Source organism: Dipteris shenzhenensis, chromosome 16 (genome assembly GCF_047967505.1).
Source record: "Dipteris shenzhenensis isolate YYH24624 ecotype China chromosome 16, Dip_SZ_1.0, whole genome shotgun sequence".
NCBI lineage: Eukaryota > Viridiplantae > Streptophyta > Polypodiopsida > Gleicheniales > Dipteridaceae > Dipteris > Dipteris shenzhenensis.
The window spans coordinates 45,846,511-45,866,249 of NC_141611.1; the positions used below are offsets into that span (position 1 = coordinate 45,846,511).

Below are 19,739 nucleotides of genomic sequence, written 5' to 3' on the forward strand. Positions count from 1 at the left end.
TGTTACTGCACATAATATAGTAGTCTAGCGTTCTCCAACCATCATCTTAGCAACATCTCAACGTCTCCCAATTCTTTATTCTAAATCTTTCATCTCACATTATGAGTCTGCAGTTCTATAAATCCCTCTAGTCGTTTGTCTTCTACATCTCGCCCGCAACTTTACAGCCAAACACTTCTTCCACTTTGTTCTCATTACATTCCTCCTCTCCTTAAACTTACTCCTTCCATCTTGCTCGTAGCCTTACAGCCAAACACTTCTTCCACTTTACTCTCATTACCTTCCTCCTCTCCTCAAGCTTACTCCTTCCATCTTGCCCGTGGCCTTACTCTGAAACTCGAGTCTACTCCCATTATCATTTTGCACTCATCTCATAGCCTTACTCTCAAACTCTTCTTCCATCTCGCCTTGCTCCCTCACTATCTCTTGTTCCTAATTCCATATTCTCGTAGCTTAAAGCTTCATGGATCTTTTTAAAGTCATCAATTCCGTGGAGAAAGCCATTAGCACCAACAAAGATTGGATCGCTGAGAACGAGGCAAAACGCCAACTCGTCATCCAAAATCTTTGAGATCAGAATCACATAGCCACCATGCATGCAACAGACACGTCACGCTCATTCTAGATTTCCAACCACATCATCATATCAATATGCTACTTTCCCACTCTCTTCTCAAAGCCATAGACCAAGGCCATTAATGATTAATCCACACTTAAGACCTTAGGCACTCTTTTCCACTGACAAACTTCACATAGGGAAATTAATGCATAAATGCCCACACTTGACCACACAATCACATGACCTCGGAAGACAATGATAGACACATGTCATCCAAAAACAACACCTCATCGCATTGGATACCATGATGCTCTGGAAGACCTAGTGCACCCACACTACTACTCATCATCTCCTATAGGAATCCCTGAAAAACATACTTTCATAACTTTGAATATTTACATCAGTTCATATTTTTTTGAAAAAGCACCCACTAAACCAAAAGCCCCCAGCTACACTAGCTGTGTACCTCTGTGTCTATCCGCTATATACATGCTGTGCACAAAAGCCTCCTGCTCATGATACTCCCACATCTCCTCAAGTTGAAGCATGCATGCACAAAGTCTCTCTTATTGTTGTTTGCTGCATCTGCAGCATGGCTACGATGGCAGAAGCTGTCACCAAGGCCTCTGCAGCCAGGGGTGCTGGTGGTGTAGGGGCTACGGAAGTTGCGTCCCCCTCCACCTCTGGGTTGGCTGTGCCAATGCCACTCATGGTGTCTCTGCCGGATCTCATCTGTACCATAAACTAGTGGCTGTCCCTGACTAAACTTCACCATCTCAGGACAAAAAACTTAAGCTCTAATACCAATGTAGCAGGAAGAAGACTAACTCACTCTCTCTCCTACTAGCTGCTGACTAAATACAGATAGAAACTGAGAGAACGATGCACTCACAAACACAAGTGGAAGCGGTGAGGTGAGTGTAAGAACTGAGAGGACATATAGGAGTCTCCGAAGAGCGAAAATCAAACTATATATATGTCTGCCCAAAGGTCTGTATACAACAGTAAATAACTGGAGAATAATACTCTATGGAAGGAAGATCCTTCACTGCAAGGAATGGAGAAAGTACTCAGGGAGAACTGAATCCTTCCTGTAGAACACTGCAAAGTGTTGGCGCGTTGAAGGTGCCCTGCTGCTGCTGTCTGGAGCTGAAATCGGAACCTGACTGTGGACCTGTAGGAGGCGAGGGAAGGAAGCGACCTGCCCCGGCCTGAACCACCCTGATCTGCTGCTGCTGGCTGGAGGTAGATCTGCCCTGAATCAGCATTGATGAGCCTACTTGAGGGGGGTGTATGCCTCTGAATTGCCTGAGCGTCAAATTGTCTACTCAAGCCCTAAATTGGGGCAAGGGAGGCATCCAAGTGGGCCTGGCTCCTAGACCAGCAGCAGGGTGCATTCTTCTTGCATATCTTCCCATAATGCTGCATTTCTGAGCCCAGGTGGACTGTGTTACCCCTTTATATCCATCAGGAGGCAAGGTGTATTGGGCAAACTGTCATAGGCATCTGCAGGCCGTAGCATGCTGCAGACAGCGGATGCCAGGAGCGCCACATGGCAATGCCACAGCAGCCGCCCAATCAGCCACCACCACGTGGCAAGGCCGGCTGACAGTCAACAGACCTGACCCTGGGTCGGGACAGGTCAGGCAGACCAGGGACCTGGTTGGTTCAGCCCAAGGCCTGGTCGGTCTAGTTCAGGACCCTTGGGGGCCTATATGCAGCCTTATTGCAGGTGCCAGTGCACTCGAACACCGCTGGTGACGGGAACATAACAACATTATCAGCTATGTTGCCATCCCGTCATTATGACCTGCCCCATTTAGAGTTCTGTACCCATTCTTTCCAACGCAAATGCTTGCCACTTCCCTTTCATAACCCAAGGATAACATTCTTGCTACTCAATCCATCATACCCCAATGCACACCTTTCCTCAGAAATCATATCTGGTGGTATCTCAGGGTGCTATATTGCTTCAACCTAGCTCCATTGGCAATGTACCATAAGAATGTGACCTTCTTGATTAAAATAAGACAAACTATCTTGCCTTCAATTTTGTAAGTGTTTGCAGTAGCAGCTATCATAAACCAGTACCAGGATTCCATCTTCATGAGTCTTCCCAGGTATATTTCAGGTTTTCTAAGGTCTTGCCAGGTATCTTTGAGGATTGCATATGCACCCTCATTTTTTTAATTCTCTGTGCATCGTCCCACATGCTATTAGCTGCATAAATGTTAGTCATCAAGACATATCCAGCAGCATTGCTGTTATCAAATCTGACAAGATGGTCAAAAGCTTGTTTTCCTAGCTCTAGATAGCCATATTTTGCACAAGATCCCAGCAAAGCCACCCAAACAACAGAATCAGGCTCATACGGCATTTCCAAAACCAGTTCCTCTGCCTCATCTAAGCATCCTGCACGGCCAAGAAGGTCAATCATACAAATATAGTGTTCAACATCTGGTGTGAGATTATAGTCCTTCATAGACTTGAAATGATTATGTGCTTCCTGAATTAAACCTGCATGGCTGCAAGCAGAAAGAAGGCTTATGAACGTGACAGCGTCTGGCTGTATCCCTTCTCGCTGCATGCTTACTAAGCACTGTTGGCATAGTTTAAAATGACCATGATTGGAAAATCCAGCAATCATTGCAGACCACGACACTACATCACGAATAGGCAGCTTGTTAAATACCCTGCATGCATCTTCTAGGCTGCCACATTTGGCATACATATCAATCAGTGTGTTTCCAATAGATAAACCTAGCTCGAGTCCTCGTTTCAAAACGTCATCATGGTTCAGCTGGCCCTGGTCTAGGGCTGCCATGCCGGCACATGCCTTCAGGACGTAGATGAATGTGATCTCACTTGGCTCTGTGCCCTCCTGCTTCATTTTTACAAACATGTTTAGGGCATTCTCACAATGTCCATGGCTCACATAACCGGAAAATATTGCATTCCATGACACAACATCACGTATCAGTAACCTATCAAAAACATTGTGTGCATCCTCTAGATTGCCACATTTGGAATACATATCAACCACTGTGTTTCCAAGGACCTCTGACATCAAACCTTGTCTTGTAATGGAATCATGAATCAATTGTCCCTGTTCTAGGGATGGGATGCACACACATGCTTTCAGGACTGACATGAATGTGATCTCATTTGGCTCCATGCCCTCCTGTTGCATATTCCTGAACAATTGTAGGGCTTTCTCTCCATATCCATGCTCTACATATCCCGAAATCATCGCAGTCCATGATACCACATTTCGCGATGGTAGTCTTTCGAACATTTTGAATGCATCTTCTAAGCTGCAGCATTTGGCATACATGTCCACCAAGGCACTTCCAATAAATACATCTAACTGAAGCCCCCGTTCCGTTATCTCAGAATGGATCCACTTACCCTGAACTGGGTCTCCTACACATGTGCATGCTTTTAGAATACAAGCAAATGTAACCTTATTTGGCTTTATAGCCTCTTGCATTTTTGTGAACAGCTGGAGGGCTTCCTGACCTTGCCCATTGTTAGTATATCCTGCAATGATTGCATTCCATGACACTACACTTTGTTCTTCCAATCGGTCAAACACCCAATGTGCTGCCTTAAGGCTGCCGCTTTTGGCATACATGTCAACCAGAATGCATCCAATAACAATTCTCGACCCAAGGCCCTGCTTTAAGATTTTAGCATGGATCAGCTTGCCCTGATCAAGGGCACCAACGCTGGCGCATGCTTTCAGAGCCGATACAAATGTCACCTCATTTGGTTCAGTCCCCATCTGTTGCAATTCCTGAAATAATTTGAGGGCTTCCAAGCCACGTCCACACTGTGCATACCCTGCAATCATTGCATTCCATGAGATTATATTTCGTTTAGTCATGTTATCAAACAGCTTACGTGCAACTTCTACACTTCCACATTTTGCATACATGTCAACAAGAATGCTTCCAATAAATAGATCCGACTCAAGGCCTCGTTTCCTAACAACAGCATGGATCAGCTTGCCCTGAGCCAGGGCTAACATGCTGGAACATGCCTTGAGGATGCACAGAAAGGTGACCTTGTTTGGCTCAATTGCCTCATTTTGCATTCTGTGGAAAATTTGCAATGCTTGCACGCCCAACCCATGTTGGACATAGCCGGCTATCATTGCATTCCATGACACAACATCTCGTATCTGCATCTTTTGAAACACATCAAGTGCATCTTCTAGTCTGCCAATTTTCGCATGCATATCAACCAATGCATTCCCAATGAAGAGATCTGCTTCAAGTCCTTGTGTCATGATGTCAGAATGGATAATTTTCCCCTGATCTTGGTCTCGTATCTTCGCACAAGCCTTCAGGACTGCAACGTATGTATATGAGCTTGGTTTAACAGAAAATGTCTGCATTTGATTGAATAGAAGCATAGCCTGCTCATGTGGACCATAATATGCATGCGCAAAAATAATGGCAGTCCAGGTGTACACACTTTTTTCTTGCAACCTCAAGAAAACTTGCAAGGCTTCGGGCATGCTTCCACATGAAGCAAACATGCGGATGAGTAGGCAGATAAGATTGTTGTTCCATTGCAGTTTATTTTCATAAATTAGGGAATGCACTCGTCTACCTGACTCCAGGTCATTTTTCCTCATACAACATTGCAAAAGACATGTCAAAAGCTCTACAGAAACTTGTAATCCTTCTTTAAACATACAATCAACAGTAGCAAGTGCCTCTCCTAGTCGTCCCTCCATGCACAATTTGTAGAGCCTGCCATAGAGGAAGATCAACCATCAAATCTCTTTGTAGACTGTGACTTCTGTGACCAAATATATCACAAAAAACTGACTGCCAAAAACATGGATGTCGTTCGTATTAGTAGGATGGACTCAATGAGCAACAAGCAGACCTAGATAAGAGCATTTTTTATATAATGATTGGAAGAAGCAACACATAACAGTGTGACTTCAATGGACTAAAATCTACATTCATGGAGCGACATGAAGAGGAAAGTACCTCTAAGGGAAGCAGCTATTGCCAGAGGCATGATGTATTAAATCCTTGGCAAAAGGCAGGGGACTCAGAGGAGCTAGAGAACCTATATATCATCAGAAGGCTTAAAAAATATCTCTGACTTTAAAGGTGGAGACAATAGATTTAAAAATTAACGTAAACGTGACCCAATGGGAAAGCTATTTAAATAGGGCCTTGGCCTATGCACCCATGGCAAGAGGGCCATTTTACTTTGTACAACGCCACTTGTTAACGCTTCTGACATGGAGGCACTGGTCAACTGCACAGGCTAATTTAGATGTACATCTGGTATAGGAAAGATGGCAGGAGTGAGACCAAGGCACATGTTGCCTATCATGTCAAGATCTTCCCAGCCTTAGAGATGGGACTGGACCTTATAGAGCTTTATATATATGAAACCTCCGTCAGACCAAAATATACCCAATCTTACAAATTAAACTTTTCTATATAGAACAAGCAAAAGAACAAAGGAAAGAAAGGAGTTTGTAAGTGACTTTAGAAAAAATTATGAGCAAATGAGAAAAAATAAAAGAATAATAACTTAGTAAGCAAAGCTATGCTTACGTTCTCATCAGTACCCAAGTATAAGCTGCCATCTGGATTTCAAAAGATTCTGGAATCTTGCGAAAGAGCTTAGAGATGGGACTGGCCTAGACCTGATATACCTTACAATGCAGAGTTGCAGGTTACCTTTATTATCAGTCCCAGAAGTAGCTTCTAGACTGACATATTGAGCGTCCGCCCCTTGTCTAGGTGCTACTTGACAACCTGTTTCTCATTGAAATGCGAGATAGGACCAGGAAGAACCTGGACAAAATGTAAAGCAGGTGGCTGACACGACTTGAGTCAGCAAGATCCTCCCCAAAAAGCAGATAAGTTATTAGCCAGGTCATCCACTTGCACAAAGATGAGCATCAAGCTAAGCTTCGGTAGATGGGCACTACAGACGTGGCCCGCAATTAAGGCCCATACACAAAAATAGTCTTGAGCACATATTACCTATTGAGGAGCTATTGATGCGTACAGTATGCCTAAAGGAATCAACAGCATCACTGAAAGATCTATGATGTCATTCCAGGTTATTGGCTTATTGTGACATAAGTGCACCATGTATTTGTGAAATAGTTTTTCTCGGAAAGAGGCAGTGATGTATTGGAGCAGGCCTCAAAAAGCTTTTACATAGTATGGGCACAACTCTTCATCTAGTCTTCACGCTACACATCAACAATATGGCATCTACCATAAGTCAATACCTTAAGCCTACCCATAAGAACAAGGAAAGGCATTTGAGACTGCTGATAATGAGGCCATATGATCAGAGCGGATATACTATCTTCCAGATCAGCACCAGCCAAAAATTCTTCGATAAGAAACCCCTCAAAACCCCCATTATGGCTGGAGACATTCCTAAAGACTGTCTGATACTGAAATCCTAGACCTGCAGCAAAAGTCAATCTAATCAAATATCATACCAAATATAAATTGAAGGAGTTTCTCTTGCTATCTTCCAAAATGGTCATGTTCAATGGAACTGGCAGGTAAGCCTACCCTTATTGAATAGCCAGCTATCCTTCGACACAGAGGCAGCACACATGGCATTTCAATAAGAGATAAATCAAGTTCTCTTGATAACTGAAAACACCTTACCCATATACATTCAGGCTAGCTGAAGGTGCTTTTTACATGTTGAATGTCGCATGATTTTCTTTTAAAAATCAGAGGACTGAACCGCCACCTCAAAATGATCAATGGCCGATAAAATAGAATTAGCCAAATTTTGGCGAAGTGACTCCTATCCAAGCCATTATCTTGCTAGTATCCACAGTTAGAGGCCTCTAATCTGTTATTGTCCATTCTTCTAGTTCTCCTAAGAAACACCGAGTCGAGCTTGTGGCAGGCCATTAAATTAAGAGCTCTGGACTGCCACAATGTTCTCACCCAAGATGAGACCCCTCTGAGGCCGTCTTGTCTTTGCCATTCCACCTTAGGCATCACATCCTGCCATGTGCCCACAAATCCCTAATAAAGTCTGAAACAACTTGTCCTGAGAGTCCATATGCTGCTTGTCTCCGGGTTTAGAGAGAGTCCAGAAACCAGCAACGCAACTGTCATCCAAGGGGCATTAACACATACATTCCTCGTCAGCAACTAGCATGCAAGGGAAGTTGCTACGGCAAACTTTGCCAAACCAAACCCAGAATCAAATATCCCCCTTTTGGCCCACCAAGCAAAACCGTCTAGCATCCTGTCCTGGTGGTGTTTATAAGAAAAGCAAGGCTACATAAGCAATCGAGGAAGACAAAACATGTCTTAAAACCACTAGATTACCTATAGATAGACCCATACATCTCCGATCCAATTTGTGGCATCCAAGGAACAACCGGAGATCTTAAGGACCTCACTGTGAGAAACCCATCTCAAACCATATTTGTCCACAGACCATCATGGATGTTGAGTTCTTCAAGTAGTGTACTGAAAAGAAATTAATATATGTATATCTGTATGTATGTATGTATGTCTATGTATGTATGCAACGGAACATGTATTCGACCCCCCTGTCGGTACAAAGTGTGCCCAGCTTGTGGCCACTCTCATTTTCAATCATGGCAAGTATTCGCTTGAAGCACGCAAAAACATCTGACTTAAGATCTCAAGGCACAAATCCAAGTATAGGAGGTGAAGTCATCCATAAATGAGACAACATAGTAAATTCCCCAATGGATGCTGTCTTCAGGGGACCACACACATCACTATCTATCAGATGCAATTCGTGGGCTGCACCAACAGTCCCATCTCCTTGGGAAAGGAGAACATGTGCATCTTCCCCAACAACAAATGTACTTTGAAAGTGCATGCATTTTTGGAAGATCTACCACCATGTCCTATGAATGCCATGCCCAAATGTCTCATGCCATGGATGAGTGTCTATGATAACTGAGTCTTTTAATGAATGCGTTGTGTAAGTGTGTGTGTGTGTGTGTGCGCGCGCGCACGTGCGCGCATGCAGGCACGCACACACACACGCACATAGAGAGTTTGCTGATTTTTTAGCAGATCGTGGCATCATCCATCAATGCACTGTCCCATACACACCGAAGCAAAATGGAGCTGAACCAGACTATAATGGAGATGGCCATGTGTATGTTAAAGGGTAAGTCTTTGCCCAACAAACTCTGGTTGGATGCCATCATGTGTGTAAACTATGTGCTGAATAGAGCACCAAGCAGGGCATTGAAGATCATTATATCCTATAAGGCCTCCAGTACAAGTTGGAGGATGTATTTTCATTGGCTATAGCTCAAAACGTAAAGGCTACAGATTGAACTAGCCTAGCGCTAGAAAGTCATTGCCAACACAGATGTGGTGTTTTCTTAGCAATCAGCTTTGCCTTGGCTGGACTGTCTAAAAACAGGCTGATGTTAATGCCTCAGATGTCTTGACACATTGCTACCCCTTTTAAAGTCGAATACACATTCAGATAAGCCATTGGCCAGTTCAAATCTCTCGGCCTACAAATGATTATCTGCATTAGCCTGATGCAAACGTCCAACCTGATATGCCTTTTATTGAAGACATCGTCGCTGAGCAAGCAAATGCCAAGGAAAGGGCTGTTATTAGACAGCACAAAACAGTCCTTAAATGGCTGTTGGTAGATACACTTAAGGACAGCAAGCAGGCTGAACCTTTGGCTTCCTGTAGTAGAGATGCATGTTGTCATATGCATGACCATTTTTTAGATGTTTCATTGATTGCCACAGCCTATAATGAAGAGCCTTTCACAAAGATGCTTTTGACAGCAAGGAATGGATGGGATGCTATAAAGGCAGAGTTAGATTCCACTTGGGAGTTGTGTGATTCGCCTCCTAACAAGCATGCCATTGGCACAAAGTGGGTCTATAAATTGAAGTGGAAAGTTGATGGCAATGTTGACCGCTACAAAGCCCATCTTGTTGCCAAGGGCTATGCTCAACGTAGCAGGAAATAACTTTGAAGAAACTTTTTCCCCACTTAGCGCATATATCTAGATGAATCCAAGAACATGCCCAAAACACATCCTCTAAATACACAACATAGTGCAGTTTCAATCTCATGATAGTCACTCATAAGGTTGAAAACCATAAACTCCATCTTGCACAACAGGGACAGCTACTATGACATCCCCCCACTGACGTAATCAGTGCCCAACAATGGTGTAGACCATAGTATGAACATATGCTCTCACACATACAGACCACACACCCACACATACTTGAGCATCCGTTTATACAAAGTCTTCGTACTGAGGTTTTTGTCGGCACTCCAGAGGTGAAGGGCAAACTCAGCTATGATGAAGGCTAGCACTAAAGGAGGAGGCTAATCAAAAAGTAGTTCAAAATCTCTTCATTCAAGCTACAACTGCTTGTGAAGACTAAACGATTTCATTTTAGTCTCTCCGAGACGAGCATCTAAATAAAACTGATAGGGCAATGCACTACTATCCGTTGAGTCACAAGCATTGGGATGTGCATCAACTTGGCATTAAGACTAACTTTCTTCATGGTGGCTTGCTTGACGATCAATCTCCTAGCTTTGAGGTTAAGGGATCTGAAAATAAGGTATGTCGGCTGCGCAAGGCCTTGTAAGGATTGAAATAGGCACCCTAGGCATGGTATGCCAAGATTCATGTGCATTTGATTCACCTTGGTTCTCAGAACAGCCAACACTTTATGTCCGGAATTGTGAAGCAGCTTTGCTCATTCTTATTCTTTGCATGGATGACATGCTTACAACTGATATTGAGCTTTTGGGGCTTCTACCTCTGCCATGCAGGATGCACGAGGGCTGTATTTTCAGTAAAATGCATCATTTTCCCTTTCCCAAGGATAGTACAGCCCAAGCTACACAAAAATTACAGATCGTCCATATGATGTTTGTGGACCCATGCATCATCCGTCATCTTTATTATGTTACATTCATAGATGACTTCACATGTTTTACTTGGATCTTTGCTCTTGAGCAGAAGTCCGAAGTTTGCAATGTCGTCAAACGCTTTGTGGCCTTGGCTGAAAATCAATCTCGAAGCCAGTTGTAGACCCTCCGTTCAAATCGAGGGGGGGAATATCTATCCAAGGCATTACAACAAATTTTTGTTGAAAGAGGCATTACACATCGATTTACAGTGAGGTATACTACTCAACAGAATTAGAAGGCTTCAAGGAAAAATAGGTCACTTTCGGAAAGGGGGAAGCAAAAGGGTTGCCACACAAATTTTGGATGGAAGCCATCATATGCTCGAATCATATTCTGAAGAGATGTCCCATGAAGGCTCGACACCTTATCAAGCATGATTCGGCCGCAAGCCAGATGTGGGCTGTTTACATACATTTGATTGTGTAGCATATGCACATGTGCCTCAAGAATTGCGTGGCAAACTTGATGACAAGGCAGAAAAGTGCATCTTTATTGGCTACAGCAGTGAAAGCAAGGGGTATGGACTTTATAATCCCGTAACTAAAAAGGTTATCACTAGTCGGGATGTTATATTTCTGAAAATGCAGATCTGTCCTTTGCTGGTTTTGACAGAAATCAGGGTCATTCTGAACCCTCTGATGGGCTGCTGCCCATTTCCTTTGATGCTGCACAGTGGAAAATCAGAACTTGCAGCAAGATACTCCAGTGGGTGATGCCTTGGTTCAGCCTATGACTGAGACTTTTTCTCAGGAAGGAATTAATGATGCCGTCGCACGTGAGTACAGCATTGGAGGAAGCAAGATCAATACCTTGTTGGCTGCTCCGCACTCTTGAGGAAAGCAAGCTTTCTGCACCACTTTGTAGCTGTACACGGAATGGCACTAGACAACTGAGGATGCTAATTTTTGTGAGTCTACTTGGGTCAGCAGCATACTTGAGGCAAATGAGCCTGACAGTTTCGATGATGCATGAGACAATGTGCATTGGATGCAAGCAATGCAAGCGGAAACTGACTCCATCAAGAAAAACCACACTTGGGAGTTGGTAGACTTGCCTACCGGCAAGAAGTCAATTGGCACTAAGTGGGTGTACAAGCTCAAAAGAAAATCAGATGGCTCCATAGATAGGTACAAAGCTCGTCTTGTGGCAAAGGGCTATGCACAGCAGAAAGGCATAGATTAGGATGATTTTCCCCCACTTCTCATATGACCACCATTGGACATGTGGTTGCATTGGCCGCATTTCATGGATGGAAGATTCATCAGCTGGACATCAAAACTGCATTCTTGAATGGGGACCTTCAGGGGGAGGTCTATGTTTCTCAGCCCATTGGATTTGTGGAACCTAGCAAGGAAGCCAAAGTACGCAAGCTAAGGAAGGCCTTGCATCGTTTGAATCAAGCTCCTCAAGTTTGGTATGCAAAGATAGATGCCTTTTGACCAGCCAGAGAATGCAGAATAGTCCACATGAGAGTACACTCCGTATGTCAAGAAGGAAGGGGGGGATTTGCTCATCATTGTTCTCTATGCCGATGACATGCTGCTCACTGGTACTAATGCTGCAAAGTTTGCAGATTTTAATGCTGAATTACAGATAACAATTCAGATGTGAGATTTTGGATTGTTTCACTACTATTTGGGCATCCAGTTTATATAGTGACATGTCCCAACACTCCTGAAACCCCTGATCTGCAAAACAACACACACCACGTGAGAAACTGAGCAGGCTGCTCACCACCCAACCATGACATCTACGGGATGTGATCCCGAATCAGGAGATGTCCCCTCCGAGCCACGAGCTGAGCTACTGGCACGAACTCCCAATCAGATCCAAACCAGCCTGGTGTCCCATACCACCAGGTGGCGCTGTGAAGCCTGGGATCTGCCACTGGGCCTTGGGCTACGCTAAGATGCAGGCGCGCGTCCGCGACTCAATCCAGGATCAGACCTAGCACTTGGGAACGAAACTTGCTCCCATCGGCACACTGAGAACTGAACCCCCTGGGCCCCTTTTATAGACTTGGGCCCCGAGCGCCAAAAATAGCGAAGACCTATAAATAGTTCGTACCCTTGCCACTCAACCCGAGAATCAAGCCTGCCTAGCTCTAAGCCTCCCCAGGCTACTTGAGCTAGTCCTGTGTACACAGTACACGTCAGATACCAATCCGTGCACATGACATACTCCCCCTCCTCTAAGAACTCACTCCTGAGTTCGCTAAAAAACCCGGAAATGTTCTTTGGAGGTTTTGTAATGTCTCCCATGTTGCATCCTCCTCAACACGATCCTTCCACTTGATCTTGTATTCCGTGATAGATCGATTACGAATCTGTCTGTCACGAAATTCAAGAATACACTCAGGTTCGTGTGGAATAAAAGTCAAATTTGTAACTTCTATTATCTCGTGAGGAGAAACAAGTTGATCATCCGCACCCAAGACTTCTTTCAATATACTGACATGAAAGACTGGATGGACTTTAACATCAGGAGGCAATTTTAGTCGATATGCAACTGGTCCAATTCTTTTAATGACCTTGAATGGGCCACAGTATCTGGGGGATAATTTCGGAACCAAACCAGTACTTAGGTTCTTGGATTCCTTAGGAATTCGTAAATATACCATCGTTCCTTCAGAGAACTCTCTAGGTTAACGATGTCTATTAGCATAAAATCTGTCCCGATCTTGGGCACTTCTAATAGACTCTTTGGAAAACTCCAATATTTCCTGCATGTCTAGCAAGAAGTTCTTAGCAGCATCATTTTGAATCCCTTTTAACCCAACGATAACTGGTGACTTAGGTTGAAACCCGTACATAAGCATAAAAGGACTGTAACCAGTACTAGAATGCTTTGCACTGTTGTAAGCAAATTCTATCATAGGTAGATAATCTTCCCATGAAGACTGTCTCTTAGATACATATGCCCGAAGCATGTCTTCAACCAACTGGTTAACCTTCTCTGTACTGCCATCAGATTGTGCATGATCTGAGGAACTCATACTTAGAGTAGTTTGTAACTTCTCAAAAACAAGTGTCCAAAAGTTACTTGTAAACTTTGAGTCCCTGTCACTGACTATGTCAGATGGCAAACCATACAGCTTAAACAAGTGGTCCACAAAGTCGTGAGCCAGCTGAATAGCTGAAATAGTTGTTCTGGTAGGTAAGAATCTAGCCATTTTTGTCAAACGGTCAACTATGACCCAAATGGAGTCATGACCCTTGCGCGTTCGAGGCAAACCAGTAATACAATCCATGGAAATACTTTTCCATTTATTACCTGGGATCTGTAATGGCTGTAATAACCCCGTGCTTCTAAGGCGTTCAGCCTTAGTAACCTGACAAACCCGGCAACCTACTACATAGTTCTCAATAAATGCACGCATCTTAGGCCAATAAAAGGTATGCTTCACAAGAGACAGAGTCCGATGTATACCCGGATGTCCAGCACTAGGAGCATCATGACACTCTCACAGAATCTTGGATTGAAGGTCCAGAACATCTGGCACACAGATCTTTTCATTCCGGAACAACAAGCCGTTCCTAATCATCCACTAACCTCCCGCCGCCTGTACCAAAGGTGGCACAATCCCTGAGTCCTGGTCAACCATGGAGCTCCCATCCTGGACTCTCTGCCAATAAGAACTGAAATGACTATCAGTTGCGTATAGCCCTCTCAAGGATTGAAATAGGTCTGAGGATATTTCCGCAAATGACAAAGCATTTACAAACTTAACTCGACTTAAGGCATCCGCCACACTATTCAACGAACCCTTACGATAACGTATTTCAAAATCAAAATCTTGCATTAATTCTGTCCATCTAGCTTTCCGTCCCCTCAATTCTAATCCATCACACACATACTTAATTGATTGATGATCAGTCAATACAAGGAACTTTGAACCATACAAGTAGTGTCTCCAAACCTTAAGAGCATACACTACAGCATAAAGTTCCTTTTCTAGTGTGGGCCAATGATATTGGGTGTCGTCTAGCTTCTTACTCTCGAAAGCTACAGGTCTGCCCTCTTGGAATAGAGCTGCCCCAATCGCATAATCACTCGCATCGGCCTCTAAAACATAAGGCCGGGTAGGATCGGGTAATGCAAGAACGGGTGCTTCCTTGATAAAAAACTTCAAGGTTTCAAAAGCCGTGTTCATTGCATCATTCCAAGAGATCGGCTAGGTAGACCTGCGTCCACGACCTTTCAATATGTTTGTCAGGGGTGCGGTGATATGTGAATAATCACGCACAGACTTCCGTAGAAATACCGTAAATCCTAGGAAAGAACGAAGTTGTTTCACAGTTTGAGGGATAGGCCACTCTAAAACCTTCAGGATACGATCCAGATCAATGCTAATACCTTCAGAAGAAATCTTGTGTCCTAAGTAAATGATCTCCTTTATAAAGAAGTCACATTTACTCATCTTAGCATAGAGCTTATGCTGTCTTAGAATAACTAAGACAATCCGGAGGTGTCCTATGTGATCCTCAAGCGTTCGACTATATACCAAGATGTCATCTAAGAACACTACAACAAATTTGCCCAGAAAATCCCTGAACAAATCGTTCATCATCTGCTGAGATGTGGCAGGAGCATTGGTCAAACCAAAAGGTAATACAAGAAACTCGTAGTGACCATACCTAGTTCGAAATGCGGTTCTATCTATGTGTTTAGCATAGATACGGATTTGGTGATAACCCGTACGCAAATCAATCTTAGTGAAATACTTCGCTCCGGCCAAACGGTCTATCAAATCATCGGAACGAGGTAGAGGGTATCGATTCTTAATTGTCACTTTATTTAATCGTTTATAATCTATACACATTCTCCAGGTAGAATCTTTTTTCTTTCTTAAGAGGACAGGTGCACCCCAAGGTGATTTACTTGGGCGTATATAGCCCATATTCAGGTAATCCTGGAGCTGTGAAGCTAGCTCATCCTCCTCGACCTGGCTCATCCTATAAGGTGGTACACTAATAGGTTGAGCCCCTGGGACTAAGTCTATGCGATGATCTACTGCCCGTTCTGGAGGTAAACCTTCCGGCAGTTGAGCAGGGAATACATCCTTAAAACTATCTAACAACATTCTCAATTCACGGTGTTCAAACACACTTAAATCATTCTTGTTAATTACAGAAACAACAAATGAAGAAAGCGGAATCAAAACACACTGATAGACATCATAATGAGAAGTGTTTAATATATTCCGAAGCTGCATCGCAGATACAATAGGCCATCAATAATAATCAGTTCTCTAACATTATAACAATATATTTGACTTAATTATCTATTTTTAGTTGTATTACCTTTTTTTCAATGCCATGACAACCCCATAACATATTATGGGCTTGATATTCGTAACAACATCTCAAGCTCAAAATCAAAATATGTTTCCCAATTTCAACTTCATCTTCAAAATACTTTCTCAAAATCAGCGTCATAATCACTTTCTCAACTTCACAATCCTTTTTGTAGCTTCATATCAGTTTTACCAGCTCCATAGCTGTTTTTCCAGTTGTGTAACAATTTTTCAACTTCAATTTTTGAGCTTCGTAATATTACTTCTCATCAGCAACAGAAAGAACACCTAAACCAAATCTCCACCAAAACACCGAGTCTAAGGAGCCTAAGGAGGTAGTGCTAATAAATAGATAATCAATTATACTTAAAACTAGGAATAGCATGCAATGGATAAATTAGCTCATTCGATTACCTCGCATCCATCACAGCCTACTCCGACATGAACAAAAAATGTAATAATCAACTTTGTTGTCTTGGGTGTCACATGAACACGATCTCATACTGGAGCGTCACACGTGGCGCATTGCCTAGGATTTCAAGTTTCGAATTAAGAAAACAAAACAAGTGATGCGACTTAAAGAGCTTACCCCTTGTAAATAAGACCTGCGTTGTCATTTGCGAGCATCTCCTTTGACCTATTGGTTATAGAAGATGGCACCTCTTCCTTCCTGTTCACAAAAGATATTGGGAGTGCATGCTCCAAGAATTGATGGACATACATTTCACAATTTCCAAGAAGTAGCATCAACTCTAGGGTGGCGATGCTAATAGAAAAACACCAGAAAGGAAGCGTCCAAGAAATACAATAAGTGTTGCACCGATCACATTGAGTTTCAGAGAGCACACTTCATGGATCGTATTGAAATTGGAACTGTACAAAGTAGTAGGCCGGACAACAATGTCCATCAAAAATGGGAATGCTGTAGAGCTACACACATTTTTGCACATATAGACACACGATTCTGTCTAAGTCATTTTTCCAATCTCAGTCAATGACTATCTACACCTTGGCACTTTTAATTTTAGTACAACCCAAAAAACAAGATTGAACCAGGTTCAATTGGCCTGCCCTGTAGTTTTTATGTCAGGACATGATGGTCTCTACCTTTTGGTGTATCATCGTATCACCTGTTCGAAGATTTGGTAGAAAGCATCTAGTCTAGACCTGGGTCCCTACCTCCCTCTTCGATTGACTCAAAATCAAAATTGCCAACTCTTTCATACTCTGGCATGCTTGAATAAGCATTGCAATCTAGTCTTTTCCTCTTCTTAGGGTAAGGTTTGATCAAGATATACTTGACAATCTGCTGAGAAGATCCATGGCCTTCCAAGGATGATTGAGTACTAAGATCAACCTCCTTCATGATACGAAGCACATGTAAATCATTTACAGTCCGTATACCTTTTACCTCTATTGATAACTAATACTGACTTTTGTGGGGTGTAACATTCTAATTGTTTGCCATCCTTAGGGCTTGAAACGCTTAATTGGATAACTTTAACCCAAATTTCTAAAACTTTTTTATGTTCGTCACATTGGCTACCGGGCCATCATTTATGAACACATCTTTGATCACTTATAGTTCAATCATATGAGGTTAATCACAAGAGGAAATTGTCACCAGAGAGATGGTAGGCAAGCAGGGTGGAATAACTTGAGTTGCAATTCTTTGCTTCACACTTAAACACACTATTTGACACATGTCTTGGGACATCATCATGGCATATTGCATAGTCATGTAATGGAACAAGGTTTTTAATGACATCAAATACATAAAAATCTAAGAGACGTTTTCTATCATATGGACAATTGGGCACCTTGTTAATAGGCAGCCCATGATGCTCAATCAAAGGAGACTTGCCCTTGACTATTTTCCTTTTTCATCTAAGACATGCGGATGCCATTAATGGGTTATCATTGAAGTATGATTTTTGTCACTGGGCTTAACCAAATGTCTTGATTTGGAGTCTACATAGTGGTTTTAGGTCTAGTGCTAGAAGAGTCGGGTGTGGTTCTATGATTTAAAGCAAGTCATTGGATTGTAAGCTTGAGGGAGTATCTAAATTTTATATTCCATTGTGGTCCTTCAATCTAGGCTTTCAAACTCTATTATCTAGGCTTTGGGACTTTATAACAAATCCACTCCCTAGGGTGAATTTTTTGAGGGGAGACTAGGCTTCATATTCTTGATCAAGTTTATACATTAAGATTGTAAATAGTCTTGCCTGTAGGATCAAATGGTTCGTCTTTAGCCTTTTCTTTTTAACCTAAGGCTGTATTTTTTTCGAGTTAAAGCTCATAGGACACTTCCAACCTTGTCCTTGCCCTTTTACATCAATCAAACTACTTGCATTGGAGGCGCTACTAATGCCTAATGATTGGATGGACCTAGTTCCATCTTGGCATCTACTTATAGTTTTTATAGATATTACTTTGATGATTGCCTTTTCAAAGAGTCACAAAAATTCTTTGAACGTTCATCAACATAATGGCTTAGTTCATAACAAACCTAGATGTGACTCCACTTCAAGGAATTTGAGTATTATGAATAGTGTCAAAAGTGAAAGATGTCACACAAGATGGCATATTTTGACCAAGTTCTTTGATGATTGCCTTTTAGAAGAGTCATAAAAATTCTTTGAACATTCATCAACATAATGGCCTAGTTCATTACAAACCTAGTATATGACTCCACTTCAAGGAATTTGAGTATTGTGAATAGTGTCAAAAGTGAAAGATGACACACAAGATGGGGTATTTCAACCAAGGTCTTAGAGACAAAGCCAAGATTTAGTGTGGATGGTTGAGACTTGGATTTGATATATGATTGGGATAGCTTCCATAAGTAGTTTATCATCGAATTTGATGATCAAGTGGTAGAGTCTATGAGAAAAAACCAAATGTGAGAGAAAGAGGATTAAACTTCCACCAAGATGTGATTCTTGGATCATATGGTAGAGAAATGTTTACACAGCTATAAAGCCCACAAAAGAATGCAATTGAGTCAGATTCTTAGGCTTGGGCATTTGTTGAGTAGCACAAATCTTAACTAGCTCGGTACGTATACCATCTTGAGAAATAACATGACCAAGCAATATGCCCAATTGGACACATAATACACTTTTAGTCAGATTGATTGACATACCTACTTGCTTGCATCTCTAAAATACCTTTCCAAATAACTGAGATGATCTTTATTTGAGGAGTAAACATAGAAATCATACAAGTTAATGGCAATGAAGTTAGTGAGATAATCACTGAAAGTTTCTACCATTAACTTTTGGAAGGTTGATGGAGCTTTTCTTAATCGACATGGCATCACTTGGGTGGCATAAGCACCCCATTCTATAATAAAGGCAATTTTAGAATGATCCTCTAGAGCTATAGTAATTTGATTATAACCACTAACACTTATTTCATCAATTTTGGACTTTTCAATGTACAAATTCATTTTTACATATACTTTTGGACTAGTTTTTGGATAAAATTTAAGAAAAAACCCACTCTTCAAAGCATAGATGAAAACATAAAAACAAGTAATTTTTTAGAGATTTTTAAAGGAGATGAAATCAAAATGATAAAATTTAACGTGACAATGGTGTTAACAAACACCTTCAAAAGTTACAATATTAAGCAAACTCTCACAATATTTATAATGGTGTTAACAAACACCAAAAGTTACAATAAGCCTTTCACTGGAAGGCATTAATGTTTGCCATTGATATCCTAGATTCAACCCATTCAAGGGCTGAACCATCTCATCATGATCAATGTAGTTAAAACTACATAGTTAAAACTACAGAAGAGAAGTAAGGAATTCTACATTTTCTCCTGTATAGCACTTTCCTGATTCCGTATGGCTTGCGCTTCCTAGGGTGGAAATCTCCCATAACGAGCCACACGCGAA

General features: G+C 42.1%; 1 protein-coding gene across 1 annotated transcript; it reads right to left on the reverse strand.

The window, feature by feature from the left end:
* Nucleotides 1-1,548: 1,548 nt before the first annotated feature.
* Nucleotides 1,549-16,947, reverse strand: LOC147893036 (pentatricopeptide repeat-containing protein At4g39530-like). Its single transcript, XM_087386736.1, has 2 exons — nucleotides 16,419-16,947; nucleotides 1,549-5,319 (listed from the first exon to the last, which is right to left on the reverse strand). The coding sequence occupies exons 1-2, from the start codon at nucleotides 16,574-16,576 to the stop codon at nucleotides 2,664-2,666; spliced, it is 2,814 nt and encodes a 937-aa protein (XP_087242862.1). The 5' UTR covers nucleotides 16,577-16,947; the 3' UTR covers nucleotides 1,549-2,663.
* Between the last annotated feature and the right edge of the window lie 2,792 nt (nucleotides 16,948-19,739).